Source organism: Acipenser ruthenus, chromosome 2, assembly GCF_902713425.1.
Source record: "Acipenser ruthenus chromosome 2, fAciRut3.2 maternal haplotype, whole genome shotgun sequence".
Taxonomy (NCBI): Eukaryota; Metazoa; Chordata; class Actinopteri; order Acipenseriformes; family Acipenseridae; genus Acipenser; species Acipenser ruthenus.
The window spans coordinates 66239649-66263637 of record NC_081190.1 but is presented as its reverse complement, the minus strand read 5'-3'; the positions used below and the strand labels follow the sequence as shown (position 1 = coordinate 66263637).

The 23989-nt window shown below is 40.6% G+C and overlaps 1 protein-coding gene across 2 annotated transcripts in view; it reads left to right on the top strand.

The window, feature by feature from the left end:
• Positions 1-4325: 4325 nt before the first annotated feature.
• tbc1d9 (TBC1 domain family, member 9 (with GRAM domain)) overlaps positions 4326-23989 on the top strand; it is a 39261-nt gene continuing 19597 nt past the window's right edge. For both annotated transcript variants that reach the window (XM_034015473.3, XM_034015472.3), the window contains exons 1-6: positions 4326-5312; positions 15385-15495; positions 18779-18897; positions 21787-22015; positions 22531-22789; positions 23268-23475. In XM_034015473.3, the coding sequence (XP_033871364.2) occupies positions 5183-5312; positions 15385-15495; positions 18779-18897; positions 21787-22015; positions 22531-22789; positions 23268-23475 (1056 nt within the window). In that variant the 5' untranslated portion in view covers positions 4326-5182. The remainder of the gene's footprint in view (positions 5313-15384; positions 15496-18778; positions 18898-21786; positions 22016-22530; positions 22790-23267; positions 23476-23989) is intronic.

Genomic DNA, 23989 nt, shown 5'->3' with positions numbered 1-23989 from the left:
ACGTGGTGATCTGATTCAAGCATTCTAAATTCTAAAAGGTATTGACAATGTCGACCCAAGGGACTTTTTCGACCTGAAAAAAGAAACAAGGACCAGGGGTCACAAATGGAGATTAGATAAAGGGGCATTCAGAACAGAAAATAGGAGGCACTTTTTTACACAGACAATTGTGAGGGTCTGGAACCAACTCCCCTGTAATGTTGTTGAAGCTGACAGCCTGGTATCCTTCAAGAAGCTGCTCGATGAGATTCTGGGATCCTTCAAGAAGCTGCTCGATGAGATTCTGAGATCATAAGCTACTAACAACCAAACAAGCAAGATGGGCCGAATGGCCTCCTCTCGTTTGTAAACTTTCTTATGTACGTGTACCACTTTCTGACGATGTACCACTTTCTAACACTACACCTGCACTAAAAAAAATTTGGCACAACACGTACAATGTACCTAGCATTGCTTTAATTTGTCTCACTTTAAGGCTGGTGCACTGGGTGGAATCATAGGTGTTTAAAAACTTTAGAATTATGCGGTATGTTCTAGAGGATGACACCTATATACAAGATAAGATGTATTGAAATTTTGACAAATGCATAACTGTGAAATTGTTATGAGTGATTTATAAATTTCTACTAGCCACAAATCCTGGTCATCTCAAGCAAACAGCCAGAACCAATTCAATGAGCACTTGCAGTACCTGCAGTATCCTTTCTCTCCAACAGATGGCGTCCTGCATTTTCTTAAACAATTCAAAGGTCCCTCTTTAATATTTCTGTAGACTGCTGATGCAAACTGATCTTCCCGCTTTGCCAGCTGAGCAATTAAGTGGAGCACCAAACCATTTGTTAACTGTAAATACATATTTAGTTTTATTGCTAGAATTATCCTGATTTAATGTTTTGATTTGAATGGTTGTTTGCATTTCGTAATAGTATATCAGCAAGTTATTCATTGTTGGCCATGATAACAAAGTATTAATAATAATAATAATAATAATAATAATAATAATAATAATAATAATCTGTTGCATATATGATATTGCAAGTTCAGTTAAGAGCAGTCATTGGAGATATACAGGTGTCCCATAACCCTGAAGAATCAGTGAGATAGAACAGCTGGCTCTGCCTTTCTCTTCATGTCAGATGACAATCATTTCATTGACAAATGCTTATTCTTACTGACTATTCTAACATACAACCCAGTGTAATGTAAATGAGCTTGGGCCATCAGTCCAGGAGATTATTATTATTATTATTATTATTATTATTATTATTTATTTCTTAGCAGACACCCTTATCCAGGGCGACTTACAATTGTTACAAGATATCACATTATTTTTAGATACAGTTACCCATTTATACAGTTGGGTTTTTACTGGAGCAATCTAGGTAAAGTACCTTGCTCAAGGGTACAGCAGCAGTGTCCCCCACCTGGGATTGAACCCACGACCCTCCGGTCAAGAGACCAGAGCCCTAACCACTACTCCACACTGCTGCCCCAAATCATGATTGCTAGTGGCAAGGTGCAGCAAAAGAAAGTAAGATTTCTATGTTCACCTTTAATACATTATATGGTTATTCTCGTTACTTTCTCAAGCAGGATACCTAAGTGTGAGGTGACACACAGAGGTGTTGTGCATTAATAACGCTACATAAACAGGTACTCGTTTCTGTTGCTTGTAGATATTGTGTGGCTTGAGAATGAGAAACGTGTTAGAATGTTAATGCACAAACTAAAGTATGGGTGATTTAGGTTATTAGGTGTGCCAAGTCAAAACATGCAAAATATATTTTTTGTGTTGTATGTTGTCCAGCAAAGAAACTACAAAATTGTCTTACTGGTCTCTCCCCCCCCCAAGGCAAAACAGGCGAGCAACTTCAGATCAATTGACTGCAAATTTCAACCTGTGGCGCGAGCAGCCAGTTTCATCAAAAACAGTCTGCTGAGAGCTACACAGAGCGGGATAGCATAGTGGCCCAACGCCCTATTAAGTGACTTTACATTGGTGTCTCCATTTTTTTTGTCCACTACCTGTATTTGGTCAGCTTTTAAGTTTTAGTAAACAAAACCTACTGCTCGGTTCCAGCCGTAAATGTTTCAATTCTTTTTCAATTTGTGTTTGTGATTTTTATTTATTTATTTATTTATTTATTTATTTATTTATTTATTATAAAATGAGCCCTCTGGTTGTCAACATTCCAATAAAGTATACAGTCTGAGGAATATTTTGTCTGAGATGGTAAAATCCACTGCCCATGCAGTTGACGTTGTTTGAATGTAATCTTTCATTATCTGTCTTATAATACAGAAGTAAAAAGATAGCTTGTAAATTATTGCTATATATTTTTTTGGAGAACTTTTTTTTTCCTTTCATGAATTCAACTTTTGTATTTTTTTTTACTGGAGCATGAAATGTGTTGAATTAGTTCTAAAGATGAAAAAGCACACCCATAGATGGGGCCGACGTGACTTTTGTATGATGCTTGTTGAGAGGATGCAATGGAAATATTTGGAATTTTAAGGAAGGGACTGATGCTTCTTTCAATGTTATGTACGTTTTGTTAGATCAATTCCATAATAAGGTGCTACTGATGCTTTGGTGCCAAGATAATGTGCATGCTGATTTCCAACTAGCAAAAATGGGGTAAGAATAGATAATAGTCTAAAATCCTTTTTAAAAAAAAAAAAAGAAGAAAAAAGCCATGTCTTAAGCTATTGCTATTACATAATGAACATGATCATATTCACAGAACAATGAACTGGTAACTGGGGTTAAATAATATTATGAAACCTAAAATAAACTCTGAGCCCACTAACAGATTGATAGAGTCATTTGTCAAAGTATTTAACTGGTTTACTTCGTACCATACTCCTATACAGTACCTCTTTGGAAATAGTCAAGAAATGTTTCATTCCACCAACTATTTAGTGTGTCTATTGTGAGTCTTATAAACTCTGTGCACAGGGCCGTATAGATCAGGAAATTAGGGAACACAAGGCCGAATTCACAATTATTTAAAGCCTGTTTTTATTTTTTAATTTGTGAATGAAATGCTTTTATATTCATGGAACTAAGGCTTAATGAAGACGACTAGCATGAAAAACTGAGTTAACACAAACTGTATGCATAAGTTTCAGCTTTTTCAGTCTTCCATTTAAAATTATAAGTGTATATGAAATTTCTAGTAGCAGGTTGAAGTTTAAACACCACAGCTTGAGTTCCCTTGTAAGTTGCTACCCAATCAATGTCCCTAAGTCCTAATGTAACTTGCAGACCCATTATTCCCTATGCCCATCTGCTGTTATTCAGCGTGACAAAACACTGTCTTTCTAGATTTGTCACGGGCTGTAATTGTAAATGAAGGGATGACCCTCTCTCTTATAAATGCTGCCTTTAACAGTGATCCTATTTGTATTTTTCAGTTTCCCTTTTCTACTCAAAAACCCTCTCAGACTAATAATAAAAGCCACCCGTGGATTTTTCAGGTAATTTTTCATCTGCTTATTATTATTGCAACTATTATGCATCCCAAACGTCAGATTATTCTTTCTGTTTTTACAGCAATGAAACAGAAGACTACAATAAACTGGGATTGTTTTCCTGTAGCTTCTCAATAAGTTAATATGGTACATACCCATTTAGTGGCAATTACAAAATATTACCAACATAAGCCCAAGCAAAAACTACAAGTATACAACAACCAAAGGTAATTCAATTCCAAGTACAATTGTTGCACAATAGTAGTTTCTATAATCAGAAACTATGATACTGTCTATGGTGTTTAGAAATGTCCGTAACGCTTTATATTGTGTGGCATAAATTAATATTAAATAGATATGCAATTGCATATTAAATTAATGTTAAATTAATATTTAATAAATATACAATAGCTGGTTTCTTGCTAAATGTTAACCAAATGTCGATTGAAAATGTAATTGCATATCACGTCCATTTATATTACGTTTTGTTACCCTTGAAAATATGTAATCATTTCCCTTTGTTTACATGTTTTTAATTAAAAATACAGTTAATGACTTAAATGTTAATGGAAAGTAACAAGAAATAATTGAAAGTAAATTTAATATAAATTGCATATCTATTAAATATTAATTTAACATTAATTTAATATGCAACTGCATAGCTATTTACTATAAAGCGTGACCGAAATTTCGTGTGAACTGGACTGCACACTGAAAAACAAAACGCAACCAAACATTTTTTTTTCGTGGATAAAAACTAAAAACGTAAAGCGTATATTAGGTTAACATAAACAACTTCTCTGTTCAAATTACATTCAGCAAAAAAATTTAGTCACGTTTGACAATGTACGTCCGCCCCATGACGCGCTCTTTGTTGATACTGGCTGCACACGGCAGTGCGGCGCTGTGGAGTGTGCGGTTGTGCAGTGAAGAGCGCTTTTATTATTGTTTGTGTTTGCTTGTGGAAAGTGTCGTTTGGTGGGGGTTTGCTGCATTAGTAGGAGAGAGAGGGAGGGCGAGTTAAAATAAAGGCACCTCGGCTTAAGCTTTATTTTGTTTATATACTAGTACAGTGCAGTCCAAACTCGTGACCGATTGCTGCCATCATAGACGGTACAATATAATCCACTATTCTGGCTGCAGGCTCAAGCCAATGAGTACACGGAGCAGAATCGACAACAAAGGCTGATCCATTGAATCCAGATCTTTTTAATTTAATTTTATTTTATTTATTTATTTATTTGTTTGTATTTCTGTGCAGTTGGGTTTGTATTATGGAATGTGTTGCTCGTCAAATAGTATCGCAGGACATCTGAAATTTGCAGTGAACGACTGACTGAATCAAGTGATAAGAGCTCGTCTTATTTGTTTTCAGAAAAATACATTGCGTGCTGAGATTTAGTACTTGGGACTGATTTAAGATATTGTTTTTAGAAATAGGTTTCTTTTTTAAATAATTTGGTCGTTATTTCGTATTTATCTTAAGCTATGTGCTGTCAAATGTGCTTGGTCATTTTTTAACAATAACAATACCAAGGTGATGTTTGATTCGTCTTTGACTGCGTATCACGTCTATATTCACCTCCATCATCACCACAAGTCTTTTGTACTGCCGTCGTTACGGGCATAATCTGGACTCCTTTTTTGACGGATCGGATGTTTTCGTTTTGGATTTGATGTGTTTGTAATATAAAATACCTGTGTGAAGATGTGGGTTAATCCTGACGAAGTACTGTTGGCGAACGCTCTCTGGATCACCGAGAGAGCCAATCCCTACTTCATACTGCAGAGGAGAAAGGGACACGGAGAAGGGGGAGGAGGAGCAGGAGGACTCGCTGGTGAGTTAAGAATACATCACACAACCAACTACATTAATATTTCATGTTCCCTGAGAACATAAGTGATGCACACAGGAGTAGCATGGCTTGTTGTCTCCCTCAATCTTAGCCTTTAAGCCACCATCTCTACAGTAATGAAATACTTCTTAAAACTGTATGCTATACAAATATAACACAAAGGCATCCCGTATTTTCTTGTCTTATACGGTCATTATATACATTATTCCCAGTATATTTGCTACACAGATCAAAACCAACCAAAGACGTGTTTGAAGGAAAAACAAAGCTTCCATACAGTAGTTAGCAAATGTTCCACAAATCTAAATACCGCGAATTTTTTAATGTATTTATTTGTTTATTTTTCTAAGCAATGTCACAGTCTGTGTTTATACAGCGGGCACAGTGAACATGCACTTTGAAAACACAGCCCTGCACAACCATGAACTGCAGGTGCCTCTACTGTACAGTATCTGTTTGGTTTTTCCTATTACATTTTTACCTGACGTTATTTTAATACAGTCTATTATTAGGATATGTACTAACTTAGTCGTACAGTAAATTTGTTGTGTGAGTGAGCATTGAGCTTACTGTAATTTAAGACCCTTTCGCACTGGTGCTCCTAACCTGGTCCCGACTCGGGTTCTGGCTACCCGGGTCACAATCCCACGTAGTATGAAACCATGTACCTGGGTCGTACCAGGGTTGACCTGTGTCGGCAGCGACCCACCTCAGGATGTGGGTCGACACGCTTTGACCTGGGTCGAGCGAGACAAAATGCATGATGGGCGTTAGTAACCAGATGAAGTAACAAACAGACACGTTTGCGTGAAAGTCTCACTTCTGTAAGCAACATTTCTGTTTATTCTGTTTAGCCATATTTTTTGTTGATTGTGACACACCATGTGCCAGATTGCAGCAGGGAGGAAGAAACATTTGCTCTAATCAACATTTGGGCAGACGGTTCAATCCAGAGAAGCTTGGATGGAAGCGTCAGTAACAAGCTGCACATTTACTTGCTTCTGTCACCCAGGTTGACCCTGGTTCTTCAAAAAGCAGTGTGAAATAGCATAGCTGACCCGCATGACACCAGGTCGCGACCCGGGTAGAGCATGCCAGTGTGAAAGGGGCTTTAAAATGCGGAACAGGTTATAAAGCATCGTGGACATGGCTCCTGTTTGCCCCTGAATGCCACTGAACTGACTCTTCTGTTCTCGTTATAACCAGAACACAAAATAACCAGTTGTTACTATGATTTGATAGCTTTGGCTGTGAATTCCTTCACTTGGAATAGCAGACAGCTGTGCAGTAGGAACAGTCAGTGTTATGTTTTGGGGTGTCGTGGTGACAGTATCTGGATGTTGAGAGATCATTATTCCAGTATCTGGATGTTGAGAGATCATTATTCCTGTTCCAGGCTGTCTTCGGTTTCTGAAACGATGTTTCCCGTTATGGTGCTCTGTGTGGACCACCTCTTCCCACCGAAACAAGACTGAATTTAAGGATGTAAACCCATGAGGCTGTACACTATGAATGCATGTTCTGCAATTTAGCATTCACTTCTCACATTTTTGCTCCCTAATACCGAGCACAGTCCAAGACACATTAGCAGGGAAAGGGAATGTAATCGTGTTTGTTTTGCCATATCTTCTAAATGAAGTCTACTGTACTCTCCACAGTGACTTTGGCAGTGCAAAGTTTCACTGCTTCCGTTTGAATGGAAGAAACCTGTGGAGAGTGTGCAGGGGATGAAGTCCTCATTATGTAAATCTCTTGTAGGGCACTCTGTGCACACACTCACCACTAGTCTGCCTGCTGTGTAGAATACTCTCTGTTCTTTATGAACATTGGCATAGTGGATGCACCACCCTGACACAGAAGTTCTTTTAAAGCAGACATTTGCTGCACAGCTTCAAATTACTTCTCACTCATCTACAATGTGAGAATGCATGAATGAGTTCATGGAATGTACTGTAATATAATCCCATATGGGTAGAGGGCTGGCCCCAGGGGAGAAGTCATGGAGGGGCTGTACACTTATCCATTAACAACTGGCAATCACCATAGCAAAAAAAAATAAAAAATACCTTAATCAAAATGGTGTACTGTCTCAAGGGTCATTGTGTTTAAGGGGTTCTTGTAGTATTTGCTTGTTAGAGATCTAGTCCTTAATTTTTAAAAGCGAGATTGACTATAAACCTGCAATCAGTGGTATGTAATGTGAGATGCAAATTAGAAAGCTTGAGTAGCACTCTGGCTTTCCACTGATTGAAAAGAGATTTGGTTACTCTAATCCAGAGCTTCAGAATAGTTGCGCATGCACACAACAAAGGGTTTGGTCGGGACCTGCAGGATTTCTTCTAGCTGTCATGTTTTGGGAGCCGACAGAAACATTCTCATGTCGGCATCTTCTTAGCTGTTTTTTACACAGCTAATCGAATCTCTTATCAGATTCGAAGTGAAATAGAAATATTAAGACTAGCCTATAACTTTTGTGTTTTGTTATGTGTAATTATTTAGTTCTGAAAGAGTTGTAGAAGATTTTGGACATTCTGCTACCCTGCTCTTATCCATAGTATGTTATCCTACAATATCACACCCTGGCCATATTACTGATTGTAACTGTGATTTATTCATTATAATTATAAGAAATCTGCCCAGAACAACTATACCACACTGTTTCTTTGCTTTTAAGGTAAAAAAATATGTAAATTGTTAGCAGCTGACAAATGATCTAGCTTATTTGTGTGTGTTAGTTTTCTAGGATATGAGGCAGTCTTTTTTAAACTGAGTGCAGATTCCTGTTTCTGCTTTACACAAAAAACAAAGGTAGATTATCTCCTGCTCCTCGAGGCAATAACCCAGAAATCACTGGGAAAGAGATTAACTGAATAATGAATTGTGTCCAGCAATGAAACAAGCAAACACACATGCAATTTTGAATGCTTTTGGCTTAAACTAGAAATAATCATGAAATTATAAAACTTGACACAATAGAGCTCCTAACAACACGTCCCCCCCTCCTGAGTTAGTGTGTGTGTTTTAATTAATCAAACCGACGACATTTACCCGACCCAGTGTAAAATTCTTGTTATTAGATCCTAAAACTTAAGAAAAACGAATTCCATTAACAAAATAAGACAGAAAAATGCAAGTCTGCAGTGTGGGAATCATTATTTTGTTATTGTGGACAAAGAAGGAAAACAAGTTGGTGCGGCAAAATAAATTGATTGTGGCATCCTGTTTCGATTTGATTCAATTACAATGGGAATGTAGAGCCTTTTGGAACATAAAAGCAATACACTAAAGCAAAAACATCAACCCAGGCTCCTATTACCTCGTTTAAAATCACCAGACCAGGTACAGTGCCTACAAAATAGAAGGACTCCATAAAAGATAAATGCCTTAAAATCTGCAAAAGACGTACGACCATATAGAATGTTTGAAAGCCAGTCTTCAAGAAGTTGCGCATCCACTTGTTGACATAACAGCTGCACATGGAAAAGTTAATGCAGGAGATCTTTTTAAAAGGCAAGTGTTTAGTTCACAGCTTTAATACTTAAAAGTTTGAAAAAGTAAAATTGAGCTATTACAGTAGACATTGCTGGAACTGTAGTATTGTGTTGTGTACTTCAGTAGTACATCCAGTATTTTTGTTTGTTTTTTTCAAAACAGAAATGTTACGTTTTACTTTAATTGCATTTGCCCCGTTGCGGACTGTATATAGTTGTGTTCTTAAATAATACCTTTATTATTATTATTATTATTATTATTATTATTATTATTATTATTATTATTATTATTATTATTTATTTCTTAGCAGACGCCCTTATCCAGGGCGACTTACAATCGTAAGCAAATACATTTCAAGTGTTACAATACAAGTAATACAATAAGAGCAAGAAATACAAGCAAAGTACAAGTGTGACAAAACACAATTCAATAATACAGCAGATAATAGTGATAGTTACATCAGGATATGATTAAATAGTGATAGTTACATCAGGATGTGATTAAATACAAAGTACTACAGGTTAAACACTTGGCAGATTATAGTATTCTGAAGTACAGGATTAAATGCAGTAAAATAGGGGGCAGATAAGAGCAAAATAAAGCACATTTACATGAAGGGTGATAGTGTCCCAGGATACAAACAGAGGAGTTCTACAGGTGCTCTTTGAAGAGGTGAGTTTTGAGGAGGCGCCGGAATGTGGTCAGGGACTGGGCAGTCCTGACATATGTAGGAAGGTCATTCCACCACTGCGGAGCAAGGGTGGAGAAGGAGTGGGCTCTGGAGGCAGGGGAGCGTAGCGGAGGTAGAGCTAGTCTTCTAGTGCAGGCGGAGCGGAGAGGTCGAGTGGGGGTGTAGGGAGAGATGAGGGTCTGGAGGTAGCTGGGTGCAGTCTGGTCAAGGCATCTGTAGGCTAGTACAAGAGTCTTGAACTGGATGCAAGCGGTGATCGGGAGCCAGTGGAGCGAGTGGAGTAGCGTGGGCGAAGCGAGGCAGAGAGAACACCAGGCGGGCAGCAGAGTTCTGGATGAGCTGGAGCGGACGGGTGGCGGACGCAGGGAGGCCAGCCAGGAGGGAGTTGCAGTAGTCTAGACGGGAGAGTACCAGGGCCTGGACCAGGAGCTGGGTAGCGTAGTTGGTGAGGAAGGGTCGGATTCTTCGGATGTTGCTCAGGAAGAATCGGCAAGTGCGTGCCAGAGTGGAGATGTGCTGGGAATAAGAGAGGCAGGGGTCCAGGGTGACTCCAAGGTTCTTAGCGGAGGAAGAGGGAGAGAGTGTGGTAGATTCCAGAGGAACAGAGATAGAGAGATCAGAGGAGGGGGAGGAGGAGGGAAAGAAAAGGTCAGATTTAGAGAGGTTGAGTTTGAGGTGATGCGAGTGCATCCAGGAGGAAATAGCAGACAGACAGGTAGAGATACGGGAGGAGATGGTGGAGTCAGAGGTGGGGAAGGAGAGGAAAATCTGAGCATCATCAGCATAGAACTGGTATGAGAAACCATAGGATGCGATGAGGGGGCCCAGGGAGCGGGTGTAGAGAGAGAACAGGAGAGGACCCAAGACTGACCCTTGGGGGACTCCAGTTAAGAGAGGGTGAGGTGTGGAGGTTGCTCCACGCCAGGTTACCTGGTAAGTGCGGTTGGAGAGGTAGGAGGAGAACCAGGCCAGAGCAGTGCCAGAGATCCCCAGGTCAGCAAGAGATGATAGTAGAATAGAGTGATCAACAGTGTCAAAGGCAGCAGAGAGGTCGAGGAGAATTAGGACAGAGGAGAGAGAGGCAGCTCGGGCACACTTAAGTGAGTTGGTGACAGACAGGAGGGCGGTTTCAGTGGAGTGGGCAGAGCGGAAGCCAGATCGGAGAGGGTCAAGCAGAGAGTGGTTGGACAGGAAAGCAGAGAGCTGGCGGTGTACAGTCCGCTCGAGGGTTTTGGAGAGGGAGGGTTTTGGAGAGGAAGGGTAGGAGGGAGACAGGACGGTAGCTCTGGAGGGAGGTGGGGTCGAGGGTAGGTTTTTTGAGGAGGGGAGTGATAGAGGCTTTTTTGAAGGCAGAGGGAAAGATACCAGAAAGTAGAGAGGTGTTGAGGAGGGAGGAGATGAAGGGGAGTAGAGCAGGAGCAGCAGCTTGAAAGAGGTCAGTGGGGAGGGGGTCCAAGGCACACGTGGTGGGTTTGTGACCCTGGAGCAGGAAGGAGAGGTCAGAGTCTGAGAGGGGCAAGAAGGTGGAGAAGGAGGGCGAGTTAGTAGGGGATGTAGTGGGTGTAGGGGTTGGAGCAGGAGGGGGTGCCGGGGAGGGAGAGGTGTTAAAGAGTTTGCGGATATCTGAGATTTTAGAAGAGAAGAAGGAGGCAAAGTCATCAGGGGAGATAGAGGAGGGAGGAGGAGGAGGGGGGGAGGGTTTAGGAGGGAGGAGAAGGTAGAGAATAGTTTACGTGGGTTGTTAGTGGAGGCTTGGATTACAGATTGGAAATAAGTATTGTTGTTATTTATTTTGTAACACAAATGCTACATCTCAATTCCATTTGCTCTTGTGTTAAATACTTCGTACTTCAGCTCATTTGATTTTCAGATAAGTGACTGCGCAAGTTCTCAGACTCGCTTTCACATTCTATTGTAAATCTTTTGCACAGATTAAGGCATTTATCTTTTATTGAGTCCTTCTATTTTGTAGGCACTGTACCATGATCTGGTGATTTTAAATGAGGTAACAGGAGCCTGGGTTGATGTCTTTGCTTTAGTGCATCCCTTTTATGTTTCAAAAGACTCGAAGTTCCTGTTTAAATTTAATTTAATCAAATCGACGCAGGCTCCCGCAATCAATAAATGTTGCTGGACCAACTTGTTTTCCTTCTTTGTCCACAATAATAACAAAATGATTCCCACACCGCAGACTTGCATTTTTCTGTGAGCTTTTGTTGATGGAATTGGTTTTTCTTAAGTTTTTCTTTCATGTCCTTCATAAACAAATCCTTTACTCCGACTTTTAAGAATGAAAGAAACACCTTCGATGTGTGTCACGTGTGTGCTGTTTCGCTCTGCAAGGCACGTGTCATGTGCTACTTGGGGAAGCCAATCCGCGCAACAGGAATTATAAACAATCATTTTTAGTAGCAAAGAGAGCAAGGGCCATCTCTCTTTAATAGTAATCGACAGTTTGTGTATTACTGAGTAAACAAAATCGGACCCGACCCGAGTGTTGCGTGACAATTTTGCACTCGACAACCCGTTCGGTATGGGTCGGGTCTCAGGCCCTTGGGTCCGGGTAGACCTGTGAAGACCTCTACGAGAGACCCACAGAAAAACAAATAGGCTAACAAATACTGTACAACCACTCCCTTGTTTTATCGGGGTCGTCAGGGTCCTATATAAATCCTCTAAGCAACCCGCCTTTTTTCATTTTCCGTTTAAAAAGCAGCACATCTTGCTTCTCATCAACTTAATTCTCCAATGAACTTAATGACTCTTCCTTTCCTTTCTCAAATGCATAAACCCGCTGCATTGAACTAATCCATTGCCCAACATAGGAGGCTTGTTGCTAGGGAGCAGACGTCACTGCCCTGTGACTTTTGCTAGTGCATTGCTGCCACAAGTGAACACCGCTTCAGCAAGTAGATATTGAATTTGCTTTGTGTTATTGTCAAATACGTGTGTATATGATAACAGTACGATATTAATGCTTTTGTTTTTAATTGTTTTGTATATTTTTGTGATGTGCAGTACAAAATAAAAAGAGCAGTGATTCTAAGTGAAATTGCCTATGTACTGTATATTGCAGCTAAGGCATGCACAGTTAGCAAAAATGGGGAGCCAACTCCAGGACCACGATATATCCAAATCCACAGTATAGCGAGGGGCGATATAACGAGGGATGGGTGTACTACATTATTGAAAGTCTAAGGTGTTTACATTCCCCAAAACTATAGATAGAGCAACCCAAGCTTCCTATATTTCCACCAACTGTATTAATAAATATACTACAAAAAATAGTTTGCATCAATAGGAGGTTTTTATAACAACTTCAAGCTGTCTGGAAAAAAAATATAACAAAATGTTATTTCAGTTTGTGTTACGTTTGTCACACACCAAAGCAATTCTAATAATGAATTTTACAACAAAACAATGTAAAAAAAAAACAGAAACAAGAAACAAAGAATGAAAGTCGTTAGATTCAATGTAGAATGGGAATTCGTGGAAGGATTTGAAAATGATAAACACATTTGAAATATTAGAACACATTCATTTTCTCAAAACATTGAAAAATAGTTTTCTATAAGAATATTCACAATTTTTTTGTAACTATTCTACATGACTGAAAAAACTAGTATTTATAAATTCATGCTTTAGAGTTAGAGTAAAATTGTTCATAAGGCATCTGGCTGTAAAGACCTTTCACTGTGTTTTTTCTCTTTTTTTTCACACTCAGTAAAAAGCCTCTTTGTCTAAAGACTGCAGGTTTAAACCTGATTCAGTCAATTAGATTACTGTACGTTGCTAAATTGGCCGGAAACGGGGAAAAAACTGCATGCATTCTCAATGCACATCAAAAGAGCAAATGCAAAAATACAGAGTGTCTTGATCGGTTGTATTGTATTGCTGAAGCAGGAACTTGGGGTTTGCAGACAAACGGTATGATTGACAGCACTGATAGGTGTTTGGGTATGCCCAGCTAATACTATAAATGGTGCACAATAGCCTATTTGTCTAAGCTTATTAAGCTCCAGCAGCGTGTACTGTCTATCTGTTATTTTCATGAGGCCTCAGCAAACAGTTCATTTCCTAGTGAAACAGTGATAAAGGAATAGTTTGAACTTGAAGGTGTTTGGCATTTGGAAATTTTACTTTTCAACCACACTTATCCTAATCTTGCATATTGGGATAATTGAGCTTTTCAGCCTTCATCGGACCTGCACAGGACTCTGTCCCAAGCCTCCCAATTGCATTTGTATGTCTATGACTTTATCCTAGTACTACATGAATGTGTAGACAATACATACTGTGCAGCAGTAATACTGAGATAGATTAAAGTACAAGGACAGATATAAGACTTCTGTTGCATAGCAGTTTGATCCATTCCTGGTTTTACTGTAAGTTTAATAAAACACCTTAGTTTATTACCTAACAAAGCTCGTATTAAAATCTGGAATGAGTGAAACTGCTACTGTATGCAATAGGAGTCATATGTCCATCCATGAAGTGCAGTGCACTTGGGGTTATTTTGAGAGTAACACTTACAATACTACCTTGACAGTAGCTCTTACCATACATTTATAAGTTTAATTTCCATCATGGTGAAACTGCCAAATTACCATGCACATTTCCAGTGTTTTGAGAGGGTCCCCAGAACGTATTCTAGATGTCCTGTTGAAAAACAGAGGACTCCTCCAGTATGGCATCTTCATGAGCACAGATCAGTAGTGGGGGAACACCCATAAGTTGTTTTATTTTTCCGTTGTATTGCAAGTAAGCATTTGACTTTGAAGAAAGTAAACAGGCACTGCAGTAGGCAATGCTGATCACATAAAAACTGCCAGGAAGGGCTGAATCTTAATTCCCAGTCTAATTCAGGAATAGGGCTGCGATGACTCATCAACTACAGTAAAGCAAGCAACACCGCCTAGACAAGGACTGCAGCTTGCTACTGTAATACCACAAAGAAGTGTGCAACATTATTTGTTTAAAATCTAATACCGCCTCTGTGCTGCAATTCAGTGTATCTGATATTTTAATCATTAGCTACCTACTGTACATGTACAGTGCAGCAGTTCAATTAGATACACTTTTCAATAGGAAAGTGATGCTGACTTTAAGGACACCCTAACCAAACTGCTACAACCACACAGCTTACTGTGTGACACCTTACTGCTTGAAGAGAACCAATTACAATCTGTTCAGCCACCACAGTAACCAAGGTAATCCTATACCAAAACTGAACAACCATATCCCTTTACAGTGGAATTATCTAAAAGGACTGATTCAAAGTAAACCCAGCATTAATTGTGGTTTGTTGCAAATCCCTTCTTTTTTAAAACCTTTACCCCTCCAATACTTTCTAGATTACTTCCTAGTATCCTGTCCCCTACTTTTTTGATAACGTGAGTGCATCGGGTTCTCAGATTGCCAGACAGTAGGAATGAAACTTCATGAAGGGTCAAAATAGATTTCCTCTTTTTAAAGAACTTTGGGAGGTGAGATTACCTTGAATGTAGTGCATTCTTAATGGAAACCTGTGCTTTATATTTTTGTTAATTTCTATGATATGGTTTTAATATTGCTGCGAGAAATACTTTTTTTTCAATATTTTTTTCAGATGGTTAATCACTTCCAATAATACTGGAACTGTGGTTCATTACTGCTGTAAGGGGATTATGTGTCAGTCAGTAGAGATTGTTATTATGGGCTAGACATAAAAGCCCAGAGAAAGACAAAAAGCTTTTCTCTTTTTTTGTTGTTGGCTTGGCTAGGGTGAATTACACAGTAACCAGTGATTTACAATAAGCAGTTTGTGTTTTTGAAAAATGATTGTTCGCTCCCAGTTCTGAACTGAGCCCTGTGCCGTGTTTTTCTCTGCAGGGTTGCTGGTGGGAACCCTTGATGTCGTCTTGGACTCCAGTGCCAGAGTTGCTCCCTACAGAATCCTGTACCAAACCCCCGACTCCCTTATATACTGGACAATTGCCTGCGGTAAGGACTGTCATATTCTGATCATTTGTGTAACTGCTTGCATGTGTTACTGTTTTTTTTTTTTTTCACTTTTGTCACACAGCTATTTAAAATTAAAAAAAAAATAATTAAAGCTTTATTCCTAAATGACAATTTTAATTTGCCACTGGAATTGAGTTCATAAACTCAATCGCAGCTTGATCTGTGTCCACAGTCCAACTGACACCACTTCCATCAGCAAGGAATTGAATCTACTACTAGACATTTACAGAAAAAGTCAAAAGCTGTCTCCCTAATAAACTCAGATTGCACTGACTCACACGTTTACTGTGACATAATTGCAATGTCAAACATAATACAATACAGACTGTTCTGTTTTAAGGTAAAAATAAAACCATTTGCACTGTCCTCTTGTCCTACAGTATGTCACTGTGAGTCAGTTGCATATGAACTTGTTATATCCATACCCCCATCAGAGTCACTGGGTTGGATTGAAAAATGTTTCAGACTCAATACTACCCATACCAATACAATTCAATAATTATGCTAGGATAAAGCAAGACTTATAAGACCATAAAATGCAAGTTTAAAGTAAGAACTATGCAAATATGGGTAGCAGTGTGGAGTAGTGGTTAGGGCTCTGGACTCTTGATGGGGGGTCGTGGGTTCAATCCCTGGTGGTGGGACACTGCTGCTGTACCCTTGAGCAAGGTACTTTACCTAGATTGCTCCAGTAAAAACCCGACTGTATATTATTTATGTAAAAATAATGTGATATCTTGTAACAATTGTAAGTCACCCTGGATAAGGGTGTCTGCTAAGAAATAAATAATAATAATAATAAATTTGATAGGATAAGAGAGACATTCATGCATGCCTTGTATAAAATTTGCATAATCCTTGCAGTCATATTTTTCTTTCTTATCCAAGTATAACCTAGGTATTTTTTGTGCAAGGTATGCATGGAATCAATCCTTATCCTTGTATAATGCTTGTATAGTTCTTGCTTTAAACTTGCATGTATACCCTTGCACATCTTCCTTGATCCTAGCATGATCCTTGCATTTGCTTTGGTGTGCGTAGTGAAAGATGGAAGCAAGACATGGGATGTGGTGATAGCGTCTTGCAGAAGGTGTACAATTATTATTATTATTGTTTGTTTATTTAGCAGACGCCTTTATCCAAGGCGACTTACAGAGACTAGGGTGTGTGAACTATGCATCAGCTGCAGAGTCACTTACAACTACATCTCACCCGAAAGACAGAGCACAAGGAGGTGAAGTGACTTGCTCAGGGTCACACAATGAGTCAGTGGCTAAGGTGGGATTTGAACCGGGGACCTCCTGGTTATAAGCCCTTTTCTTTAACCACTGGACCACACAGCCTCCTATAACAAGTTCATTGCTGTTAAATGTAAGGCCTTGGTACAGTATCTGTTATTTACTAAAGACGAGCCTTTCATTCCCCATGTCACAAGATTCTTTCAAAACAATAAGTGAACATTTTGTGAATGTACTAAATGCCTTTGTATTATAACCACCCCCCCCGCCCCCGCCCCCAGAAAAGAATATCTGTAAATCCCAGACATCTTCCGTTATACTGTAAAAGACTGTGTAGCTTTCCATCTACAATGAGCAAGGGTGGATTTCCATATCTGTTATGCTGTGGTATGGAGGAACAGGGACATTTATTTAAAAAACTTCCTCCAACACTAATGCTCTATTTAAATAAATGTATGTTTCGCTTCCCTGCACAGTTACGGATGCCCATTTCATTATGAATCCTCTGAATTTTAAGTCGTCATGTACTCTGAATTGACTTAGACTAAATATCAGTGCTTTTCTGAAGAATTAAACCAGGAGCTGAAAATTTGAATAAAAGTCCATAAGGGTAAAAATCAGCACACGCTCTCATAGCCAAGTGTTATTGCTGTCTCCTCCTTTCACAGTGGGTAGCACAGTCTGTCGGTATCACAACACACAGTGTAAAGCGCATTATGTAGGAAGACATTTTAAGACATCAATGCATTGGGTGTTAGAAAAAAAATAATCTTTAACAAACAGCCAGCACTGTCATCATTCCTTGCCATGGAACTTTGCCACATGATATGAAGAATTCTCTGCTGTGCAGGAACAAAGACATAGCCGCCAATGCAGCTAAATGCATGTTAATTTACTGTTGGGCTGGGAGCCCAGAGATCTGAAAATGTTTGTAAGTACATCCTGGGGTGTATGGATTTCTCTAGTTATTGCATTCTTTGAAGTTGGTCCATTAGAGTTCAATTAGAGATTTGAAATGCACCTGTTCGATCTTTTTAGATTCTGCATGAATTTGTTTTTCCTTTGGTTTACAGTGGAACAAATAGTGTACACTAGCATCAGTTACAGCTTTTTCACTTGAGTGAGAAAATAAATCTGCTTTTTTTGGAAAACATAACAAAAAAAAAAGTTAAAGGAAATGCATAAGCATGTGGATATTGAAACCCTGTCACAAGTATTTATTTGGATTTGGAGAATGTTTTTGGGGCCTTCTGTTTCTTTGAGCATAATATAGGGTACTGTAAGTTTAATAACAATACATGGAATGATTTTGTTTTCTTGAAGATCATTTTATTCTGAAACAACTCTGACAGTTAATTAAAAAAAAAAATCGTTTCACTCCTTTTTTTTCATTCCTTTCACAGAATTTAAAAGATCACAATAGGTCCCTGACATTTAAAAAATATAGCAAGCCTGCCTTTACAAGTGAAGCCCCTCCAGCAACTTGACATCTTCAGTTTACTGTAACATTCTTAAAAACACAAGCTTAGCCTTTGGTCAATTTCACGTACCGGTACTTGCACTTCCTAATAATTTAGAAAAGGCATGAAGTTGTTGACCTGAATTTTGTTTTTACAACATTTTAAGGTTGTTTCAGCCAATAGGAACACAGATAGACATTGATTTACTACACTGCAACAGCACAAATCCAGTCATGTAAATATTAGAGTACATACAGTGCAGTTATACTACTAAATATGCAATAATAGCCATGCATTTATACTTCAAAGCTGCATGTTAGACATGTCAGATGTGTCATGGTTTAGTTCAAACACGGCACATCTCGGTTTTGTTCTAGACCTGCTGCCACCTCTTACTGTTATGCCACATGCTGTGCAGTGTATGTAGGTCAGCTGGATGGAAGCAGTAACTACTGTACAGTCTGAAGCTACAGGCCTCATCCTGACACTTGAAAAAATGACGTATTGATAGTCAGAAATTAGTTACAAAAGGAATCCTAACTGATCTTTTTTGTTTCGTCCCAGGCGGCTCTCGGAAGGAGATTACAGAACACTGGGAATGGCTGGAACAGAACCTGCTGCAGACTCTGTCTATCTTTGAGAATGAGAATGACATCACCACATTTGTTAAAGGAAAAGTTCAGGTATATTAACCTTCCCACCTATTATTATTATTATTATTATTATTATTATTATTATTATTTATTATTATTATTTATTTCTTAGCAGATGCCCTTACCCAGGGCGACTTACAGTTGTATACAAAAAATACATATCAAGAATTACAGTACAATTAAGAGCAAGATACAAAATATAATGACTTCAGTCCTAATAAGAGCAAATACAAAACCCAGTACGATTTGATATCGGGGCAGTTCAAGAGCAGATAACAGTGTTGATAGTTACATCAGGGTTAGATACGAGTGCAAGTGAAATACAAGATACTACAGATTGGGTTAAGTGCAGGATTAAATACAGTAAAACACGGAGCAGATAAGTGTGAGGCAGAGTGCTATATTGTCCAGAGTTGAGTTGAGTTTTACAGGTGTTGTCTGAAGAGGTGTGTCTTGAGGAGACGCCAGAAGGTGGTCAGGGACTGGGCAGTCCTGACATCCGTAGGAAGGTCGTCCCACCACTGCGGGGCGAGGGTGGAGAAGGAGCGGGCTCTGGAGCCAGGGGAGCGTAGCGTCTTCTATTGCAGGCGGAGCGTAGAGGTCGGGTAGGGGTGTAGGGAGTGATGAGGGTATGGAGGTAGCTGGGTGCAGTCTGGTCAAGGCATCAGTAGGCGAGTACAAGAGTCTTGAACTGAATGCGAGCGGTGATCGGGAGACAGTGGAGTTAGCAGAGCAGTGGAGTAACGTGCGAGAAGCGAGGCAGAGAGAACACCAGGCGAGCAGCGGAGTTCTGGATGAGCTGGAGCGGACGGGTGGCGGGCGCAGGTAGGCTGGCCTGAAGGGAGTTGCAGTAGTCTAGGCGGGAGAGTACCAGGGGCTGGACGAGGAGTTGCGTGGTAGTTGTTGAGGAAGGGTCAGATTCTTTGTATGTTGCTCAGGAAGAATCGGCGGGTGCGTGCTAGGGTGGAGATGTGCTGGGAGTCGGAGAAGCAGGGGTCCAGGGTTACTCCAAGGTTCTTGGCTGAGGAGGAGGGAGAGAGCATGGTACATTCGCTTTCCAAGGGATAGCGTACGAGTTTCAGGTGTTGCCGTTCGGCCTCTCTTTAGCCCCCAGTAGTGATGTTTCAGAGGCTCCTGGGCTTAATGGCAGCAGCTTCCCAGATCCTTCCTTTGGGTCTTCTACACATGCGCCCTCTCCAAGCCTGGTTCAAAAGCAGGGTTTTTTCAGCCCGCATTGAACCATGGCCATCAGCTGACAGTATCTTGGCACTGTCTGCAGGCTCTGTCCTGGTGGACACAGCCCACTCACCTACACTTAGGTGTAGCACTGGGCAGTGTTACCAGGAGGGAGGTTCTAACCACGGATGCGTCCAGCCTCGGCTGGGGCGCCATGTGGAATGGCAGGGGAGTGCAAGGAGTATGGAAACCCCCGTGGCAGGGTCTCCATATAAATATTCTGAAACTGCAGGCAGTGTTTCTAGCCTTGCAGAATTTTTTAGAGGAGGTTCAGGGGAGACATGTGCTTGTCCGGACAGACAACACCACTGTGGTGGCATACATAAACCACCAGGGCGGCCTCAGGTCCCCCTGTCTCCACCGAGTTGCCCGCAGGCTGTTGCTTTGGGCACACCGTTACCTCCTCTCATCTTCATCTTCCCAAGAATCAACTCATTGTCCCCTCTGGTTCTCCCAAGAATCAACTCATTGTCCCATCTGGTTCTCAGTAACGGGAGCAGGGGACCCGCTGGCAATAGATGCCTTGGCGCACCAGTGGCCGAGGCAGCTGCTATATGCTTTTCCTCCACTAGCCATGCTCCCGCTGTGCTTAGAAAAGATCAGGCAGGACCCGGCCAGGGTGTTACTAGTAGCCCCTTATTGGCCCAGGAGACTGTGGGTTTCAACTCTGATACAGCTCCTGAAAGGTTAGCCGTGGAGTCTGCCAAAACGCAGTGACCTGCTCAGTCAGGCGCGGGTGATGTATGCATTCCGACCCATCGAGCCTACAGCTCTGGGTCTGGCCCCTGAACGGCGCCATTTAAGAACATAAGAAAGTTTACAAACGAGAGGAGGCAATTCAGCCCATCTTGCTTGTTTGGTTGTTAGTAGCTTATTGATCCCAGAATCTCATCAAGCAGCTTCTTGAAGGATCTCAGGGTGTCAGCTTCAACAACATTACTGGGGAGTTGGTTCCAGACCCTCACTGTGTAAAAAAGATACAGTTCAGACTGCATATGAACAAGCCATCTTGCCCCCTCCAGGGAAGCACGCTGCCCATTTGATCAGGGGCATGGCAACTTCGTGGGCTTTATTCCAGGGTGCAACTGTCAGAGAGATTTGCGATGCAGCGATGTGGGCTACTCCCCACACTTTTACGCGGTTCTATTGGCTGAATGTTGTGGATCCACAAAACCCTGGGTTTGGAACAAGGGCGGCCTCGAGCTCAACCCTTACAGCATAAAATTGGAGGTGAGTTCCTTTTAGCCTTGTTACTTGTACTGGATTCCTCATGGTAATGAGCAAGGTGGCCTTGGCCTGCCTTGTAGCTTTCAATTGGTCTGCAAATTCCTTGCAACAGCTTTGGTATGTCTACCCTTGAGGTAATGGTTACATTTCGTACTTGAAAGGGAACATTAGGCTATTATCATAACCCTGGTTCCCTGAAATAGAAACCATAAACCTTCAAGGTCGCTGCTTTATGCCCTTGGGGGCGGGGCTCAACTGTGTCACTGGCACTATGTGCAGCTTTGGAATATCTATTCAGGTTAGACGGTATCAACGAATTAATACCCATGAGGTAATGGTTACATTTCTATTTCAGGGGACCAGGGTTATGATAATAACCTAATGTTTTAGCCACAGTGGCTAACTAAAAAAAAATCCCTAGAGGGAACGTAGCCCAATGTTTTTCTCTCTCTGCAGGGTATCATAGCGGAGTACAATAAGAACCATGACATCAAGGAGGATGATGACACTGACAAGTTCAAGGAAGCCATCGCTAAGTTCTGCAAACTGTTTGGGATGCCAGAGGAGGAGAAGCTGGTCAACTACTACTCATGCAGCTACTGGAAGGGCAAGGTGCCACGGCAGGGCTGGGTCTACCTCAGCATCAACCACCTGAGTTTCTACTCCTTCCTGCTGGGGAAAGAAGGTAACCTGAGCCCCTCCTTCTCCTTGGATTGTATACCTGTGCTGCTTGTTATATGTGTTTTCAGCACATGGGTCTTTAAAACATGAGAAGCTGTTCTCCTTCTTGAAAAACAAACGCTATGCCTAAACAACATACTGCTATACTGTTTTCATCAGTCAGCCGTTAACAGCTGATGTAGTGTTTATTATCTCCTGCAGAGGGGAACACACCTTGGTCAAACTTTTAGATTGAGTTATAGAAAGCTGCTTATTACTTTGTTTATGAAACTTTGTTACGACATTTAACATTAGGTACCAGATAGCAGTAGCTTAAACATTTCAAATCCAAGGACTGGTACTTATAAAAAAAATATATATATGCATTTCCCTAATTAAAGTTAAAACAATAAGAAACTTTAAAACATGTCATCACACCTTTTTAAAACTAGTTTTATAATCAATTGAAACATAGATAAAACAGAAATAATACTGGAAAGTTCCAGAAAAGTTCTGATTGCTTGTCTGTTTGTGTTTTAGCAAAATTAGTGATCCGGTGGGCAGACATCACACAACTGGAGAAAAATGCCACCCTGCTCCTGCCTGAAATCATTAAAGTCAGCACCAGGTCCAGTGACCACATATTCTCTGTCTTCCTCAACATTAACGAGACATTCAAATTGATGGAGCAGCTGGCCAACATCGCTATGAGACAGTTGCTTGACAACGAGGGCTTTGAACAGGACAGGTCTCTACCTAAACTGAAGAAATCCCCCAAGAAAGTGTCTATACTCAAAAGGTGGGTAACCATGGAAACGAGGCAGCCGGGTCGTGTGACATTGGCCAACGGTTTACTGTGTGCCATATTCCTGAGCACAGAATACTGTACTCCTGCTCCTCCTAATAAGTATTGAATAACTACTGGTACTTATGCGCTATTTCCACCAGTGCCCTGCTTCTGCTTTTATTCACAGTAAGGAGGTTCTGAGGCCGAGGAAGAGCTTTATAACCTGCTCAGGTTACACTACGAGTAAGGTGCTGAGCTTGTTTTTGCTAGCTCTTAGTGCTTCACTCTTTGTCGGACGCTAGTCTACATCACAGATCCACTCCTACAGTACATTACAGGCAAAAGTGGCTGGTGGTAAAAAATGGAATACATACAGTGACTGAAATACAGTAATTTGGGACCTACAGTGAATGAAAGGCGTGCTCTCCCTAGTCCGGATTACCAATTGGATTGTTGTATGGTTTACTGATCTCATTGCCTGTTTCTACAGGGACCTTGATGCAAGAGCCAAGAGCGAGCGGTACAGGGCCTTGTTCCAACTGCCCAAAGACGAGAAGCTCGATGGGCACACAGGCTGCACCCTTTGGACCCCCTTCAACAAGAGGCACATTCTGGGCCAAATGTTTGTCTCGACTAATTACATCTGCTTCACTAGCAAAGAGGAGACCCTGTGTAGCCTCATCATTCCGCTCAGAGAGGTGTGTATGCAATCCACAACACGTTTTGGGACAGACGAATCCCCTCTGCTGATATATGAAAAGATTTTAATAAGCAAGCTGTCTGACAAGATCCACAAAACCCAAAATATAAGCAATATTTTAGAAGTAGTAGGAATGGGCAATTGCCTGCTTTTACCCCTGTGCTGATACTGAATATCTTGGTATATAACAAATATCACAAACAGCTAGGGCTTGTTAAATAATTTGTAGTTTAAAACCCACAAAGAAATATGAAAGTTTAAACAGTTTTTCCTACACTTTTTGAGCCTTACATATTTTTTTTGTTTTTGTTTCTGAAGCTAGTAACAGGAATCCAATATGTCACTGTGCCATTAGCCATTAGTGACAGAATGTCTACATGCATTAGAAAAGGGCCATGCTCATTCTATAGTTTAATATTCCTATAGCAACATTGTGCAATTATTGACTGGACCTCTTAAAATACACAGCTCCTACAGAAATGTTTTCTTTTGTCAGGACAAAGGCATTTGTT